The following is a 14,150-nucleotide window of genomic DNA, read 5'->3' as shown; positions in this document are numbered from 1 at the left end:
GCCCTGCCTGGTCCTATTCCCCACCCGGCCCCAGCCTAGCCCTGGCACTTTAAAAAAAAAAAAAAAGTCCTGCACTTACCGGCTACAGCAGTGGTGATCAGGGCCTCATGGTAGAGCCCCCCCACATAGCTTGGGTCAGCGGGGGGCAGCAGAGATAGCCCCTCCCTGCCTGGCACCCGTGCAGCAGGTGCACCATGGCACGGGTACAGTGCAGCTTGGCAGGGTGCTGCACATTGTCTGGGAGGTGGGGCCACTGGGGTTGAACCATGCTGGGCTCTGGCTGACTGCTGGAGCTGCCCCAGCTCCCAGACATCACTCGGAACACTGCCGAGCTTCACTGCACCCATGCCATAGGGCAGCCGCTGCGTGGGTGCCAGGTGGGGGCAGAGATCCCTGCTGCTCCCCACTGCCTTGTGCTGTGTAGGGGGGCTCTGCCATGAGCCCTCAGAGGTCCTGATTGCTGCTGCTGCTGTAGCTGGTGAGTGTGGGGCTTTTTTTTTTTAAGTGCTGGGAGGCTGGAGCCAGGCAAGGCAGCCATGGGGGCATCTCCGGCAGCTCCTCCAGCTGTGCCTGCCTCTGCCCTGGTGAGGGAAGCCACGAGAGAAGTCCCCATGGTTGCTCTGCCTGGCCCCTGCCTCCCAGAACTTTAAAAAAAAAAAGCAAAAAAAAAAGCCCTGCACTCGCTGGCTGCAGCAGCAGCAATTAGGGCCTCTGACGGCTCATGGCAGAGCCCTTCTGTGCAGCGCAGGGCAGTGGGGGACAGCGGGGATTGTCCCCATTGCTTGGCACCCATGAAGCAGCTGTTGCATCGCGTGGGTACAGTGTGGCTCGGCAGGGTGCTGCACACTGTCTGGGAGGCTGGGCTGGGCGGGGATGGGGTCAAGCAGGGCAGCTATAGGGGCTTCTCCTGCAGCTCCCCCTGCTCGAGGAGAGGCAGGCACAGCTGGAGGAGCTGCGGGAGAACCTGCATCCGCCCAGCTGTGCCTGCCTCTCCCCAGTGGATCTGAATCTCCTAATCAGCGCTGAATCTCCAATTCTGTTGTGGCCACATCAAATGGGGACAGTGATTTGAATCACCAGATCAAATCACTGTCCTCTGAGTTGGCTGAATCCAAATCGAATATTTCCCTATTTGCACTGGCCTACTATTTATCCTAGATTTTTTAAAGATAATTCACCCTCCCCAAAACTTAGTTTGGGAAAAATTTGACTCAACAATTTTTTTAAATTTAGGATTTCTTACATGTTATATAGGACCTCAAATATATGTAAATGCATTCATTTCATTTCACATGATGCACATGTAATACAGATAACCCCTGAACATACAGCCTGGAAGCTAAACCTACAAGTTAAAATATTTTATTAAACATACAGTTTATTTTTGCAGTTTGTGAATTGAGGTCACCCTCTATGAGCGACTTCCTCTGGGGCCTGGAGAATTCTGGCTGGCTAAAGCATATCAAAGCCATCATGGATGCGGGCATCTTCATTGCAAAGGTAAAGCATGTAAAGCTAAATAAAAACTGACTGACCAAAATCACTGCTGGAGCAATTTTACAGATGTCAGTGGAGTTACAACAGAAAAGAATTTGGCTCTAATGTTTGATGGTGTAGGTCAAGGCAGAAGAAAGCCCAATTCATCAGTGTGGCAGGAACTGCTATGTGGTTACTTTGCCAGTAAATTAGAATAACATTTTTCCATTTTGCTTTTGTATACTATGGGTCCTGGGCATGCCGCATTCCCCATTTAAAGGCACATAGGATCTGATCCCAACCATTTCGCCTTCTGCAATGCCACACACGCGTGGCAGGACATGCAGTTTTTGGGATCAAGTATTAGATCCAAATCATGCCATTGCAGCTTGCCAGTGCAGGGGGCAGGCCATCTCTGGAGGGGTTGGATCAGGGCAACTGCCTCAGGCCCCGGACTTTGGGGACCCCTGCAGAGCTCGGCGGAGCAGCCACAGTGACTCAGCACCACCAACTTTGCATCCAGCTGCTTGCTACCTCCCCCTCTCCCTGCACCGCTACCACTGCCACTGCTGATGGCAGCAGCAGCTTCTTCAAGTCTGGGGCACATAGGATTGGAGCAGGGATGGGCCCCTGCTTGGGTCAGCTCTGGCAGGGGGAGCCAAAAAATCTCAATAAGTTGTTGTTTTTACTATTGAGAAACTGTATATCTGAATCACATTTGATTTGATCAGTGGTATTTATCATCCATTAATAATCTTTTAATTTCCACATCCTCTTTGCTAACTCTTTTGTGCCAATCACCATTTATTGTCAGTGTTCTCATTTTGAGGCTTGTGTTACAAAAAGATACAACTCATATTTTATCCTAATAACAGATATTTAAATGGATTGCTCATCTGAGAATGTTTTATTTAGCTGAAGTATCTCTTAATTTTGTGTTATTCCCCAACCTATCTTTCTTTTATAGTAAGTAGGAATTACGTTATTTCTTTTACTACTCTTGTTTCTGAAATATAGGCTATATGTAGTTCTTTGCTATGCTGGATGGTTCGAGACACTCATAGTTTTATAGATGTTAGGGGCTGGAAGGGACCTTACAGATCATTGAGTCCAGCCCCCCTGCACTTGGGCAGGAAAGACTGCTGGGGTCAGATACTCCCAGCAAGGTGGGCATCAAGATTGCCAGGGTGAGTGATTGTACCACCTCTGGGGGGAGCCTGTTCCAAACCCATTATTTTGTTTTGCTTTTCGAGATCATGTTAGTATGCAAGTGCTTAGATTTGAAAATAATGGCTGCATCTACATGAGCGAGCACGTGCCTGTTGTGGTATCTCAGTTAGAGGGAATTCCAGTATAAAAAAAAAATGTTGGAAAAAAGTGGCTCAGGGTGTGCTCCTGGAGCATGCCCTGAGGCAACTGGAGGCTGAGTCCTCCAGAGAGATGCTCTAGCATGTGGCCAAAGCTTCTGTATGGCTGCCACATACCCGTGCTGGAGAAAATAGGAGTGGGGTAAGGCTGCAGCAGTGACTTGGGCTTAGGCTTTGTTCTAGGTAAGTAGGGCTGTGAGGGTAGGGGGGAGTGTGTACATGTGTGTGGGTGGGGGAGGACTAGCACAAAGGGCTAGTGTCCCCAGATACCAAGTGGCTGGGCTTCAGAAGCTCCTGAGGGCTAGTAGCCCAGAACTGCTCACCAGGGCAGCTTTTTATACTGTTAGAGCCAGCCTCTAGCTCCCCCTAGCTAAAGATCCAGGAGGAGCTGGTTAGAGTGAGTTTGCCCCAAGTAACACAATTTGCTCCACACCAAAGTGTATGTTCAGGCAAGTGCTGAGGCACAGACCTCCGGCATAAATTTGTACTGCTGCAAGCACATGTACATGGATGTGTGGACATGCCCAACATGCCCATTCTTACATTTACCAATATTCAGAAACTATGTATAGAAAGAAACCTACTCAAATTGCAATTGCACAGAAATCACGAAATCGGGCAATGTCTATGAAACCTGCAAGGGCACATACTTCCTAAAAATAAAATGCTGGCTCCCTAGTGGGAGCCAACAGTCCTTATGGCTGCTGCATCCTGGCCACACAGCATGCCAGGGGAGAAAGGGGGAGGGGGCTGCTGGCATGAAGGGGAGCAGGCAAGGTGGGTGCAGCCCTTGCTCCTCACCACTGATTGGCTAAGAGGGATACCTGTTGTGTGGCTCCACCACTCTCCACGCAGTGGCAAGGGATGGGGCTGTATGATGGACAATCCCCTTAACCAATCAGCAGTGAGAGGTGGGGCTACTTGGGCTCCTCAGCCAATCACAGGCATGGCGGGGGGCTGCCACAATAAGCCCACAAAATGGCGGCTGGCCCCGTGATCTACCTGAAAAATTGACTGCCTGCTTCCTTGATTTGGGTAGACCCCTACCTATGTCCAATTTTTCTTTCTTACCTTGATTGTGTCTTTCTAATATACAGGGGCTGGTTTGTTATTTTATCCTCATATAACCTGCTAGAGATACTACTGTCAGTCAGTAAGTAAAATCTTAGGCCCCTGAAGTCAAGTTCTGCTATAAACAGCAGTGGGGTCATTGCCTTCAGGCCTTGCCATCTTTCTTTTAGCAGGGAGTTTATATAGCATCTATCAGTTTTTTCTTTATTTTTGTTGCCTATGCATCTGACAGCCTCCTGTTTCTCTCCCAATTCAGTGGAAAGATTTGAACTTTAATCTGGAATGCTGTCGTGTTTGGTTACTGGAATTTGGTTACTTGGAATTTATGCTCTGTTTATGATTTGTGTTTAGCAACGAGGATTTTAGCACTTCCAATTCTTTATTGGTTTTTTGCCCACGTTATTCTAATTCAGATAGATTTAACTCTCTTCATAGATAAGCACTGATGATTTATTGCTATTCGTTGTTCCACTTTAAAACAAATCTCAGTGCTTATTTTTCTAGTTACTATCTTTCTTATTTTATTTCTGTTTTATGATTTGAGTAGAGCTTTCTTTAGTCAGCATAAACAGTCAAAGAAAAAAAGGACAGAAATCTTATCAACAAAAATCTCCTTCATTATGAGCGATAACTTCCCTAAATGATTTCAAAATAAATATAACCTCTTCTTTGTACAGATCACTTGCACCATGAATACCTAATATTCTAATAACCTGAACAAGGGTTTTCAGAATTGTTGGGTTGGGCTGGATATGACTTGCAGCTTATTATGGGCTGGATCTATGGGGATTGCTGCAGGCCAGGTGACCCCTGAGTGATGGCAGTAGTGGCAGCAGCATTAATTTCTATGGTTGCTGGAGCTCCCCTCAGATAGAGAAAGGAGTTGGATCTCAGACTCCTGTATCCTGGCCAGATCTGGCCTACCATACCATTCTACCCAGTCCGTGAGGCCCCTCCAAAAAACAATTATTACAAGCCCACGGCTGCTTCTCTGAAAGTCAATGGGAGGCAGGCTTTCAGAGGTCATGTGTCATTGGACTGGGTGGGCTCTGTACCTCCACCCCCATGGGCCTCCTGGCACTCCAGCTAGGAGCTCCGTGTGGAAGCAGTGAACATGATAGCATGTGACTGGATAGCTGGTGAGTGGGGAGAGGAGCTCCTGCCTGCAGGGGCATGGTGGATGTGAGTGTGAGGTTTGTGGGTGGATGTGGGCCCCCTTACCACTGGGGGGGGGTGGGGGCTGTCACAAGGGGCAGCATCAGGTGGTGGACTCTTGAGGCTCATGGCAGGAAGAGCCCCTTAGTAGCACATGGCTCTGGCTGAGTCTTGGGAGCTATATGTGGCAGCACGTAGCCAGCCCAGCCCAGCCTGCTGGCATGCACCTTCAACCCAGACCAGGCTGGCTCCATGCCAGCATGTGGGGCTCCTGGTGCTGGAAGCCCCACATGGAGGCATGGAGCTGGCCCGGCTGGGCTGATGGCGCGTGGCTTCTGCCTGCAATACGAGGAGCCCCACATTCTGGCATGGAGCCAGCCCAGTCTGGGGAGGCCCACACCCATCCACACATACCCCACACCCAGCATCCCCACACCCCCACCAACCCAACACAAACTCTCAAACCCACCCCACAAGCCCCCCACACCCACTCCTACATCCCCGATAAACTCCCCACCCCCACAACACAAAACGTACAGGAGTAAGAGTTTATTTTGAACTATTATGCAATCACCTCTATATACACTATGCAAATGCATGTAAATCAGGACAACAATATTTTTTGAAAACAAGTCAAAATATGTTATAGTAGATGTTTGATTTTTAGTATATGATTTTTTTTCTGGTTCCAAGATGCGATTCCGCCCCCACCCCCCCGCTTCCAAAAGCAGTACTTCCGGGGTCAAGGGGAGGGATTTCCAGTGGCAAAGGTCAGAGGAGCAGGGGGGGCACTTCTGGTCCCAGATAGTGTTCAGGGGGCAGGGCACCTTTTAAGGGGTGGGACTACCCTTGCAGTCCTTGACAGATCACCAAAAGTCATTAAGCAGCCCTCCAGCTAAAATAATTGCCCACCCCTGCTCTAAACACTGAATTTTTGGGTAAAAGAGAGGCACCACCACCTCTTACTCTGGCTGTGCTGTATGGGGTTAGCTGTAGTCTAAGTATATGTTTTGGGTCAGATGGGCAAATGCCTGTTTTTGTGAATCCCAATGTGGCTAAGGTGTGAGCACTGACCAGCTCACCACTACAAGGGCTGAAGTGACTGTGCACATGCACAGCATTACCAGAATTTTTCTCACATATACTCCAGAATATAATACACACCTCTCACATCATAGGTGATTGCTATAACCCAGGGACAAGTGGGTATTAGGGCATCATCACCTACATCTTTTCTTTTTGCGAGTCTTTGGGGTGTCAAACAATTGATTAGGTACAGTCTGAGAACACCTGCAGGAAAAGGAACCCACAGGTGAGGGAGGTGCAGGAACATGCATTTTGTGAACCCCAGCAGGTGTTTGTCCAAGTATTCATTTACTTTCAAGATTTAGGTGGCTCTGGTCATGCCCAGAAACAATGAAATAGGCACCCCAGGTACTTTACTAGTTGAAAATTGAGGCATCTAGTGGCTTGTGGTGCTTCCAAGTATAGGTGGCAGTAGTGTGGGGTTTGAGGATCTAAGTTTTTACTTAGGCATCAAATTCTTTTTGGATCTGGACTTGACTTGCTTAATATTACAAGGAAGTTAGTGGGCAAGGAATTTATTCAGGTCTGCCAAAATGCAGATTAGCATGCTAATGACTAGACTGTCTTGCTTCTAATTTCTACCTATTGCTGTATTTTCATTGTTTTATCTGAGAGTCTTTCTATATTTTTAGGCTGTGGCAGAGGAAGGTGTGAGTGTTCTTGTTCATTGCTCAGATGGCTGGGATAGAACAGCTCAGGTTTGCTCTGTAGCAAGCCTTCTGTTAGACCCCTATTACAGGACACTGAAGGGATTCATGGTAAGCAAGTCTCTTTTATAGAGGATTTTATAAACATGAATAACATTATGCACTATGCTCTTTTTGCTTAAGGAAAATAACCTTTTACTTTTAAAATAAATAACATAGATTTTTTAAATAAAATAACCTTTTACCTTTAAGAAATAAAAAAGGCTAAATTACAACTAGGTGGTCTGGTAGTGTCAGTGGTCTAGATTTTCTAAAATATCTTGTCTTAGTTTATAGAGTAATTTCATCAAAGGTTTAGACCTAGTCAGGTACATGACTATTTATTTATAAGGCAACTAGCTTTTTGTTCAGGAAGCTGTAGTGGGAGCCTTGCCATCACTTTATAGTTTAATTTAATTTTCAAAGACAGGCTGCAGTTTTGTTTATCAAATTTGGGTGCAAAGATAGATTAGCAAGGCTTGTAAAATTTAATAAAAAAGATAGATTAGTCTAAATGACATTTAAAGTACTCAAGTTAACTCTACTAAAGAAGGAAAACTATTTCTTTCTGTACCTCAGATTTTCAGTTTTATTTATTGATATCATTCTTCTGCTTGCTTTAAAAATAATGTTGACTGCCAGAGACTTGTGTGCTTTTCTCATTATAGGTATTAATTGAAAAAGATTGGGTTTCCTTTGGTCATAAATTTAATCACAGGTAAGAGCCCTGCAAGACTGTTTAATATATACTGTTTTTCTAAGATAAAATCAGATCTCTGCTGTAGTCATAACAATTTTACTTTATTGTTTCCCTTTGAAAACAACAGTATACCCAGTGACAATATTCACTGCTTACTGTAGCCACCTGGAAAAGTAAAATACATTTTAACTATTATTTTCCACCAAACTGCCTGAACTCCCATTTGCTATTGCGTGTATAGGCTGTGTGATTACAGATTGCTTTTAGCACTCAAGCATGCATTTTGGAGAGAAAAAATAATATGCTTGGGGGTAAATTTCTATCAATGTCAAAGGACATCTCTAGCAAATCAATGCCATTGCCTTCAGTAGGGCCAGGATTTCACTCATAAAAATGAAGGCCCTAGTTCAGAAAAGCATGCCTAGTTTAGGATAGTACTTAAGGTAAGATACTTGCTGAAGTGCCTTTAACTTGAAGGATCTGTGATCCAAACTGTCTGTAAGAAAATAATCTAAGTAAAACAGAAGAATTAGTTCAGAAACTTAAAGAGAGTATAACATAAAACTATTTAGAAAGGCTATTTTTGTGCCTCTAGCTGTGTTTTTGGCATGAAATTATTTGCTGTTTTCATGTAAAGTGGGCATACATCCCTCGTTTTCAGCTTTTCAGTTTGTCAGTTCCTCAAAAAACATTAAAAAAAAATATAAGGTGCATAATGATCAGCAATTAATATGGTCTCCTTTACGGTATTGCTATATTTTCTTTGAAGAATATAAGTAGAATTAGCAATTTGTACCTCAGAAGAAATTATCCGTATTATTTCCTACTGTCTTGGCCCATATAAACAGAATGAACAAGTAAAGATATTGGGCAGAGTTTAAGATATAACATATCCTCTGCATGATATTGTATTTCACACTTTCATGTTTCTATTAATTAGGGATAACTACTGTGAACAGCATCAGCAATACCTCATTTGATAAATAGGTACAAAAACGACCTGTTCACACAGTGAAGTGTAGCTGTTTCCCATGGTGCCCTCCTCTGGGGGTTCTGCAAAGGGAAGGCTAGGGCCTTGTACATGTTCCTTGGCTCTCTGCAAGCCTCCTGACAGGGTTTCTCTCCATTGCTGCTACAGAGATTCTCTTTTCTGCATCATTCATGATTTGTGCCCTTGTGTTCTATAGAGTTCTAGTCTTGCCTGATTTGAGAACCACGAGGTCTGTGATTCATCCCTCCCATTCATAAAGGGATATTGTCAAGTGTATAAACCTGTTTTTCATGCATCATGTTTTTTGTATCATAATATCTTTTTATTACTTAGGTATGGGAATTTAGATGGTGATCCAAAGGAGATATCCCCAGTTATTGACCAGTTCATTGAGTGTGTTTGGCAGCTAATGGAACAATTCCCCTGTGCCTTTGAATTCAATGAAAGATTCCTGATCCATATACAACATCATATCTATTCCTGCCAGTTTGGTAACTTCCTTTGTAACAGCCAGAAGGAGAGACGAGAGTTGAAGTAAGACTTTCTATTCCTTAAAGACATAGCTATATGTGGGTTTTACATATTTTAATTGTAAAAAGTGACACACATTTAAGCCTTAATACATGCATGCTACTAAGGGCAGCAATTTAGATTTCTTACCTTCCTTTACCTGGCAATATAGTTGAAAAGGAAGTGTTGGGTTTCTGCAATGCTACGTAAGGTAAATGACAGGGACACAAACACGAGTGATCAGTGAGAAATGACACAAACATATTTTGATGAAGTGGCCACAACTTTATTACATTGTAAATAACTTGAAATGAAAAGTGAAAGGGGAAGTTGTTTGTTACAGCTGTGACGGAATCACTGTGGTGAGGATCATCAGCTTGCTTTGTCAGACCCAATCTTTGGATATCACGTGCTTCTGAGTCAGCTGGGTCTGAGCAGCATCCAATTTTGCCTTCAGACATAGTCTCAGGGAACAGAACGTATTCTCTGGCACCTCCCTGGGACACAGACCTCTACTAGCCAGCTGTCCCAGCCTCCTAAGCTATGTTGAACCTCCCAGCCTCTCTAAAACCTAGCTATGCTCTCTCCTCCAAGGTAATCCAGCTTCATTTAACTCTTCAAGAATGTGGGGCAGATAAAGTAAGAAATACAGGCTCTCCGTGCAGCAACTTCTTAACTACACATATGCTTTTTCTTTGTATAAAGGGCTCCTCAGGCGTGTCAGGTACATGTATTCCCTGCTTTTCTATCCCATCTGGTTCATATTGGCAGTAGGGGGAAAAGAATGCTGAAGCCATCATGGGCTGTTGCCATCTCTCCTTTCCCTCAGGCTGTAGACAGCCATTCATCTGTAGCACTACAAAGTGCCACACTACTTTTTGCACTTGAAATATATAGTGCTGTGGAGGAGCATACAGATATTCCAGCCCTCAGACTGCAGAGTTATAGTCACATCAAAGGCTTGCTTCGTAGCCAGGGAATGATAGGGAACTGTTCCTTTGCTGCCCCTGCCCCATGGGATTGGGGCTGTCTCCACAAGGATATCAGCTGGAGGAAGTATTGGCACAAAGGCACCCCTGGCCATTTGTGGGGGTGATGGGTCATGCTGTCTTCACCCCTGCCACCTCTGTGGGTAGCTGGAGATTATGCTTGACCTCCATAGGTGCAGCCCTGTCCCAGGCTGTGGCAACAGCTGTCAAAGATAGCCACCCATAGAAGGAAGAGAGCATGCTGGGAGCTCCCAGCAGGGGAGAGGATTGACTCCTGGCACTGGGTCTGGTCTTGGAGCAGTGGCTGTCAAAGATAGTCCCCTAGCTTGGGGTGGCAGTACCTGTTCCTGCCAGTGCTGCTGCTGCTGTGAGAGCACAGGCAACAACTTGTGCACTGGCGACAGTGGTGGCAGTGCCTTGGGGGCACTGACTCTTGCTGATATTCCCATTGGCAGCAGGGTGCCAGCATGATTCTGGCAGCTCACTGTGGGTGGGTGCCCTGCTGGAGGAGGGAAGCAGGGATAGCAAAGCATTGTAGGATGCTGGGGGTACTAGAGATCTCTGTAAAATTACATCTGACTAAACAGACATTATATATGACAACGTAGCCCTACTGAGAAGTTCTGGTTTCAAACAGGTACTTTTCTATAGCACTTGGGCCATGTTCGTAGCACTACAGACCACTTAGACACCTGCATGCTCACATTTCGCAGCACTACAAGGGCTTTTGTTGTGCTACAAGTGTAATAGTTGTCACAGCTGTCCAAGTCTAGACCTGGTTAGGACCTAGCCTACTCAATCTGAAAGCCCTCACAAATCCTTCCATGCCAAGTTCTACTGAATGAGAGACTCATGTATCTTGACATGACAGATGGCCAGAAGATGCCAGAAACCTGAAGTCACATCAGCAGAATCAACATGCCTGTCATCCCAGTTTACCAACAAGAACCGTAATGCATGGTGATCAGGCAGGTTGACAGCTAGTTTGCAGGAAAAGGTTTGGAGCCCTGCAAGGCTGGAGACTCAGCTGCTTGCACATTGATTCTACCTCCAACAAGAAAATCTAATCCTGCCATGAGGAAGAAAACCATCCAGAGTTGCAGTCTTGCAAATAACAAATTGTGCACTGATACAACACCTGCATTCCTGTTCCAGGTGGGTTGTAGCCCTGGCAGCCCACAACAGTTTCAATTTCAGATGTTATCCACATAAACTAAAAAACCCTCAAAGTTGCAATTACCACTCCAACACCACAGAAGAGAGTCGAATTGAGCCTCTGCTTATTACCAAATGGGAGATGAGGTTTCTGCCAAAAACTAGTCATTCCTTCTGTAAAAGAAAGGCCACCATTACTGATTTTAGTGCCACTGCGCTCTGTGTGGCTGTGTCATCTGGTGCCAGCTTCAGTGGTCAGTACATTTTCATGGGGCTGAAATGTGTTCATGGAGTGAGGATTCATTTAGAAGCCCTGAATAGCAGCTGTATTGGAAAGGCTTAATTACTGAAGGAGAAGCCAGAGGTGGTGTTGGGAGGGGGGCCACATAGAAATATCTGCATATCAGTCCCACGTAGCCCAGCAAGGTCTTGCAGTGAGGGTTACAGGGGCTGGCACATGGGAGGAACCATGAGATCCATTACCATGCAGTCAGTGGCTTCAACACCACAAAATTAATACAGAGGGTTTGTTGCTGCTATTCCATCCAACAAAAGCCATGCTAATGTACCTGAAAATGAAGATTGCATTTTATATGTCTAACCCCCTTTCTCCTACATGTCAACTACTCTGGCTTTATGGTGGTGCAATGGATTTCGTCCTTTACATTGAATGAAGGAAAGTTGTTTTCTGTAAAGCTACTTTTTAATAGGTAGCAAAGAGCACTGGAATATTTTCCCTGATCTCTGTGCCCATCCCCCCCCGCCCCCAGCTGAAGAGCAGTTATACATTCTTCCTTTAAATTATTTCCCAGAATTCAAGAACGAACATACTCACTTTGGGCTCATTTGTGGAAGAATCGAGTGGATTACATGAATCCTCTCTACAGAGCAGACCACGGTCAAACCCAGGGGACTCTCCACCCACAGACAGCCCCATGCAACTTCCTGTATAAGTAAGTGAGTTCCTTTCCTGACTGTCACTGTGAACAAGATGCTGCTAGCAGGATTTATTAGGACAAAATGCCATCACTCATCTTACAGTCTAGGATATTGATTAATTTAATGGTAAGGAAGACAGTGGAAAGGCTTAATTCCAGACAGGGCCTCTACAATGTTTCACAACACCAGATTAGTCCCAAAAGAAGCTTATGTCTAAGGTTGTGCTGTGTTTATATCCCAATTATGTGGTTAATCACTTGTTTCACTGGGCTCTTTCAATTCTATTCTAGTCTCTCTGGTACTGATTTCTGTTTTTTTTTAATGTATGCTTGGTACCCAGAATCAGTCCACGTCAGAGGTGAAGAAAGGGTTTTAGTCTCAGGGTTTAATTTACACACATTCAAATAAATGCTAAATTAATACGCAAGTAAGACAGACTCTCTGTCCACCTTCATTGACATGTTTTAGCTCTGATATTATACAGAGTAGCTTCCCCCTCATGTGAGTAATCACATCGGCTTTGGGACTATTTGTGTCCTTAAGGATTTATAGGATTAAATCTTCCACTTTAATAAATATAGGGGGAGCGTGTGACTGAAATACTATAGCATTGGGAAAAAAATAAACCACTTAGTCTGCAAAATCTCCTAACAGCTCTGCCAGCCACTTGGCTAGACAGCTGAATGCTGAATACAAGCCTGACTGTTACTTAACTTGTCTGCTGAGCTCCTTAGGTATGTAAAGGCAGGCTCTGGCCATGGTTCAAGGAGAACTGGAAAACAAGGGACGAGTACTACTATCTAAGCTCTCCAAATATGCTTATGATTTGAAGCTGATTTCTCATTTGCACATGAATGGGAACAGTTATTTGAACTAAGACACACAACATCAAATTGTGTGAGAGCAGACAGACAGGCAGCCTGACTCTGGAGTAAGAGGAAAGAAACTGAGTCCTAAGGGGTTTGGGTTTTTTTGGTCCTGGTCATTTTTTATTTCTTGTTTTAACTGAATTGCACTGAGGTCTGCAGATTAGTAATACCTGAGTACTGCAGAGATTTCACAATTGGGACTCTCTTGAGGCTCTGCTTCCGGAAAACATTTATTGTGGGCTTGAATTCAGACCTACTCAAGGAAATCACATAAGCATGTTCTTAACTTTAAGCACCCTACAGTATATTCACATGGCACTTAACTAAGCTAAGTCCAATCCTGGAAGCAAGAGAACTGTACTAGTACAGTGCCGTGTCTACAGTAATTACTTAACTGAACTGTAGGCATGTACCCAAGTAGTTTCCTGAATGAAGGTCTGTGGATTGATCTTGAAAGTTTCAGACCTTGTGAGGAGCATGATTGGGCCCCCTGGGGCTTCAGTGAAAGTTGCCATGCTCTGCATCTCTCATGATCAAGTGCTGTGATTTATACAGTGGCAACCTGAGAAGAAATAATAAAAAAGGCCCTGTTATACCTGGGTAATGAATGTGACAGGTCCCTTTAGTCGGTAGGGCACTACATAGAATGCCTCATGAAAACATATAGCTTTAATCATGCTAGCATATGTTTAACGTTTAAGACCAATTTTAGAAGAAGAGTAAGTGGGAACAACTTCATTGATTTTAGCTTCCTTATAAAGCACTTCACAACCTAACCATTCTGGATATACTTTTGACCAACCTGTCAGACCAACCTGATTGCCTTTTATGATCAGGTCACAAAGGCAATGGATGCAGGTGTCGCCGTGGACGTAGTCTTTCTAGACTTCAGCAAGGCCTTTGACACCATCTCCCACCCCATCCTCATTAAAAAACTAGGCGACTGTGGCATTGATGCCTACACAGTCAGATGGATTGCAGATTGGCTGAAGGGTCACACTCAGAGGGTGGTGGTGGATGGGTCATATTCGACCTGGGGGGAAGTGGGCAGTGGAGTCCCCCAGGGCTCGGTCCTTGGGCCTGCGCTGTTCAATTTCTTCATCAGCGATTTGGACGACAGGGTGAAAAGCAACCTGTTTAAATTTGCTGATGATAC

General features: G+C 44.9%; 1 protein-coding gene across 1 annotated transcript in view; it reads left to right on the top strand.

The window, feature by feature from the left end:
- Positions 1–14,150, top strand: part of MTMR7 (myotubularin related protein 7) — a 110,641-nt gene that overhangs the window by 86,350 nt on the left and 10,141 nt on the right. Inside the window, exons 8-12 of the mRNA XM_019526580.1 lie at positions 1,391–1,500; positions 6,788–6,913; positions 7,510–7,559; positions 8,866–9,066; positions 11,999–12,139. Of these exons, the coding sequence (XP_019382125.1) occupies positions 1,391–1,500; positions 6,788–6,913; positions 7,510–7,559; positions 8,866–9,066; positions 11,999–12,139 (628 nt within the window). The remainder of the gene's footprint in view (positions 1–1,390; positions 1,501–6,787; positions 6,914–7,509; positions 7,560–8,865; positions 9,067–11,998; positions 12,140–14,150) is intronic.

The sequence above is a fragment of the Gavialis gangeticus genome, unplaced genomic scaffold (assembly GCF_001723915.1).
Source record: "Gavialis gangeticus isolate Ggan-Ray unplaced genomic scaffold, GavGan_comp1, whole genome shotgun sequence".
Taxonomy (NCBI): Eukaryota; Metazoa; Chordata; order Crocodylia; family Gavialidae; genus Gavialis; species Gavialis gangeticus.
Note: the sequence above shows the minus strand (reverse complement) of the source record. Positions and strands in the feature narration are given on the sequence as shown.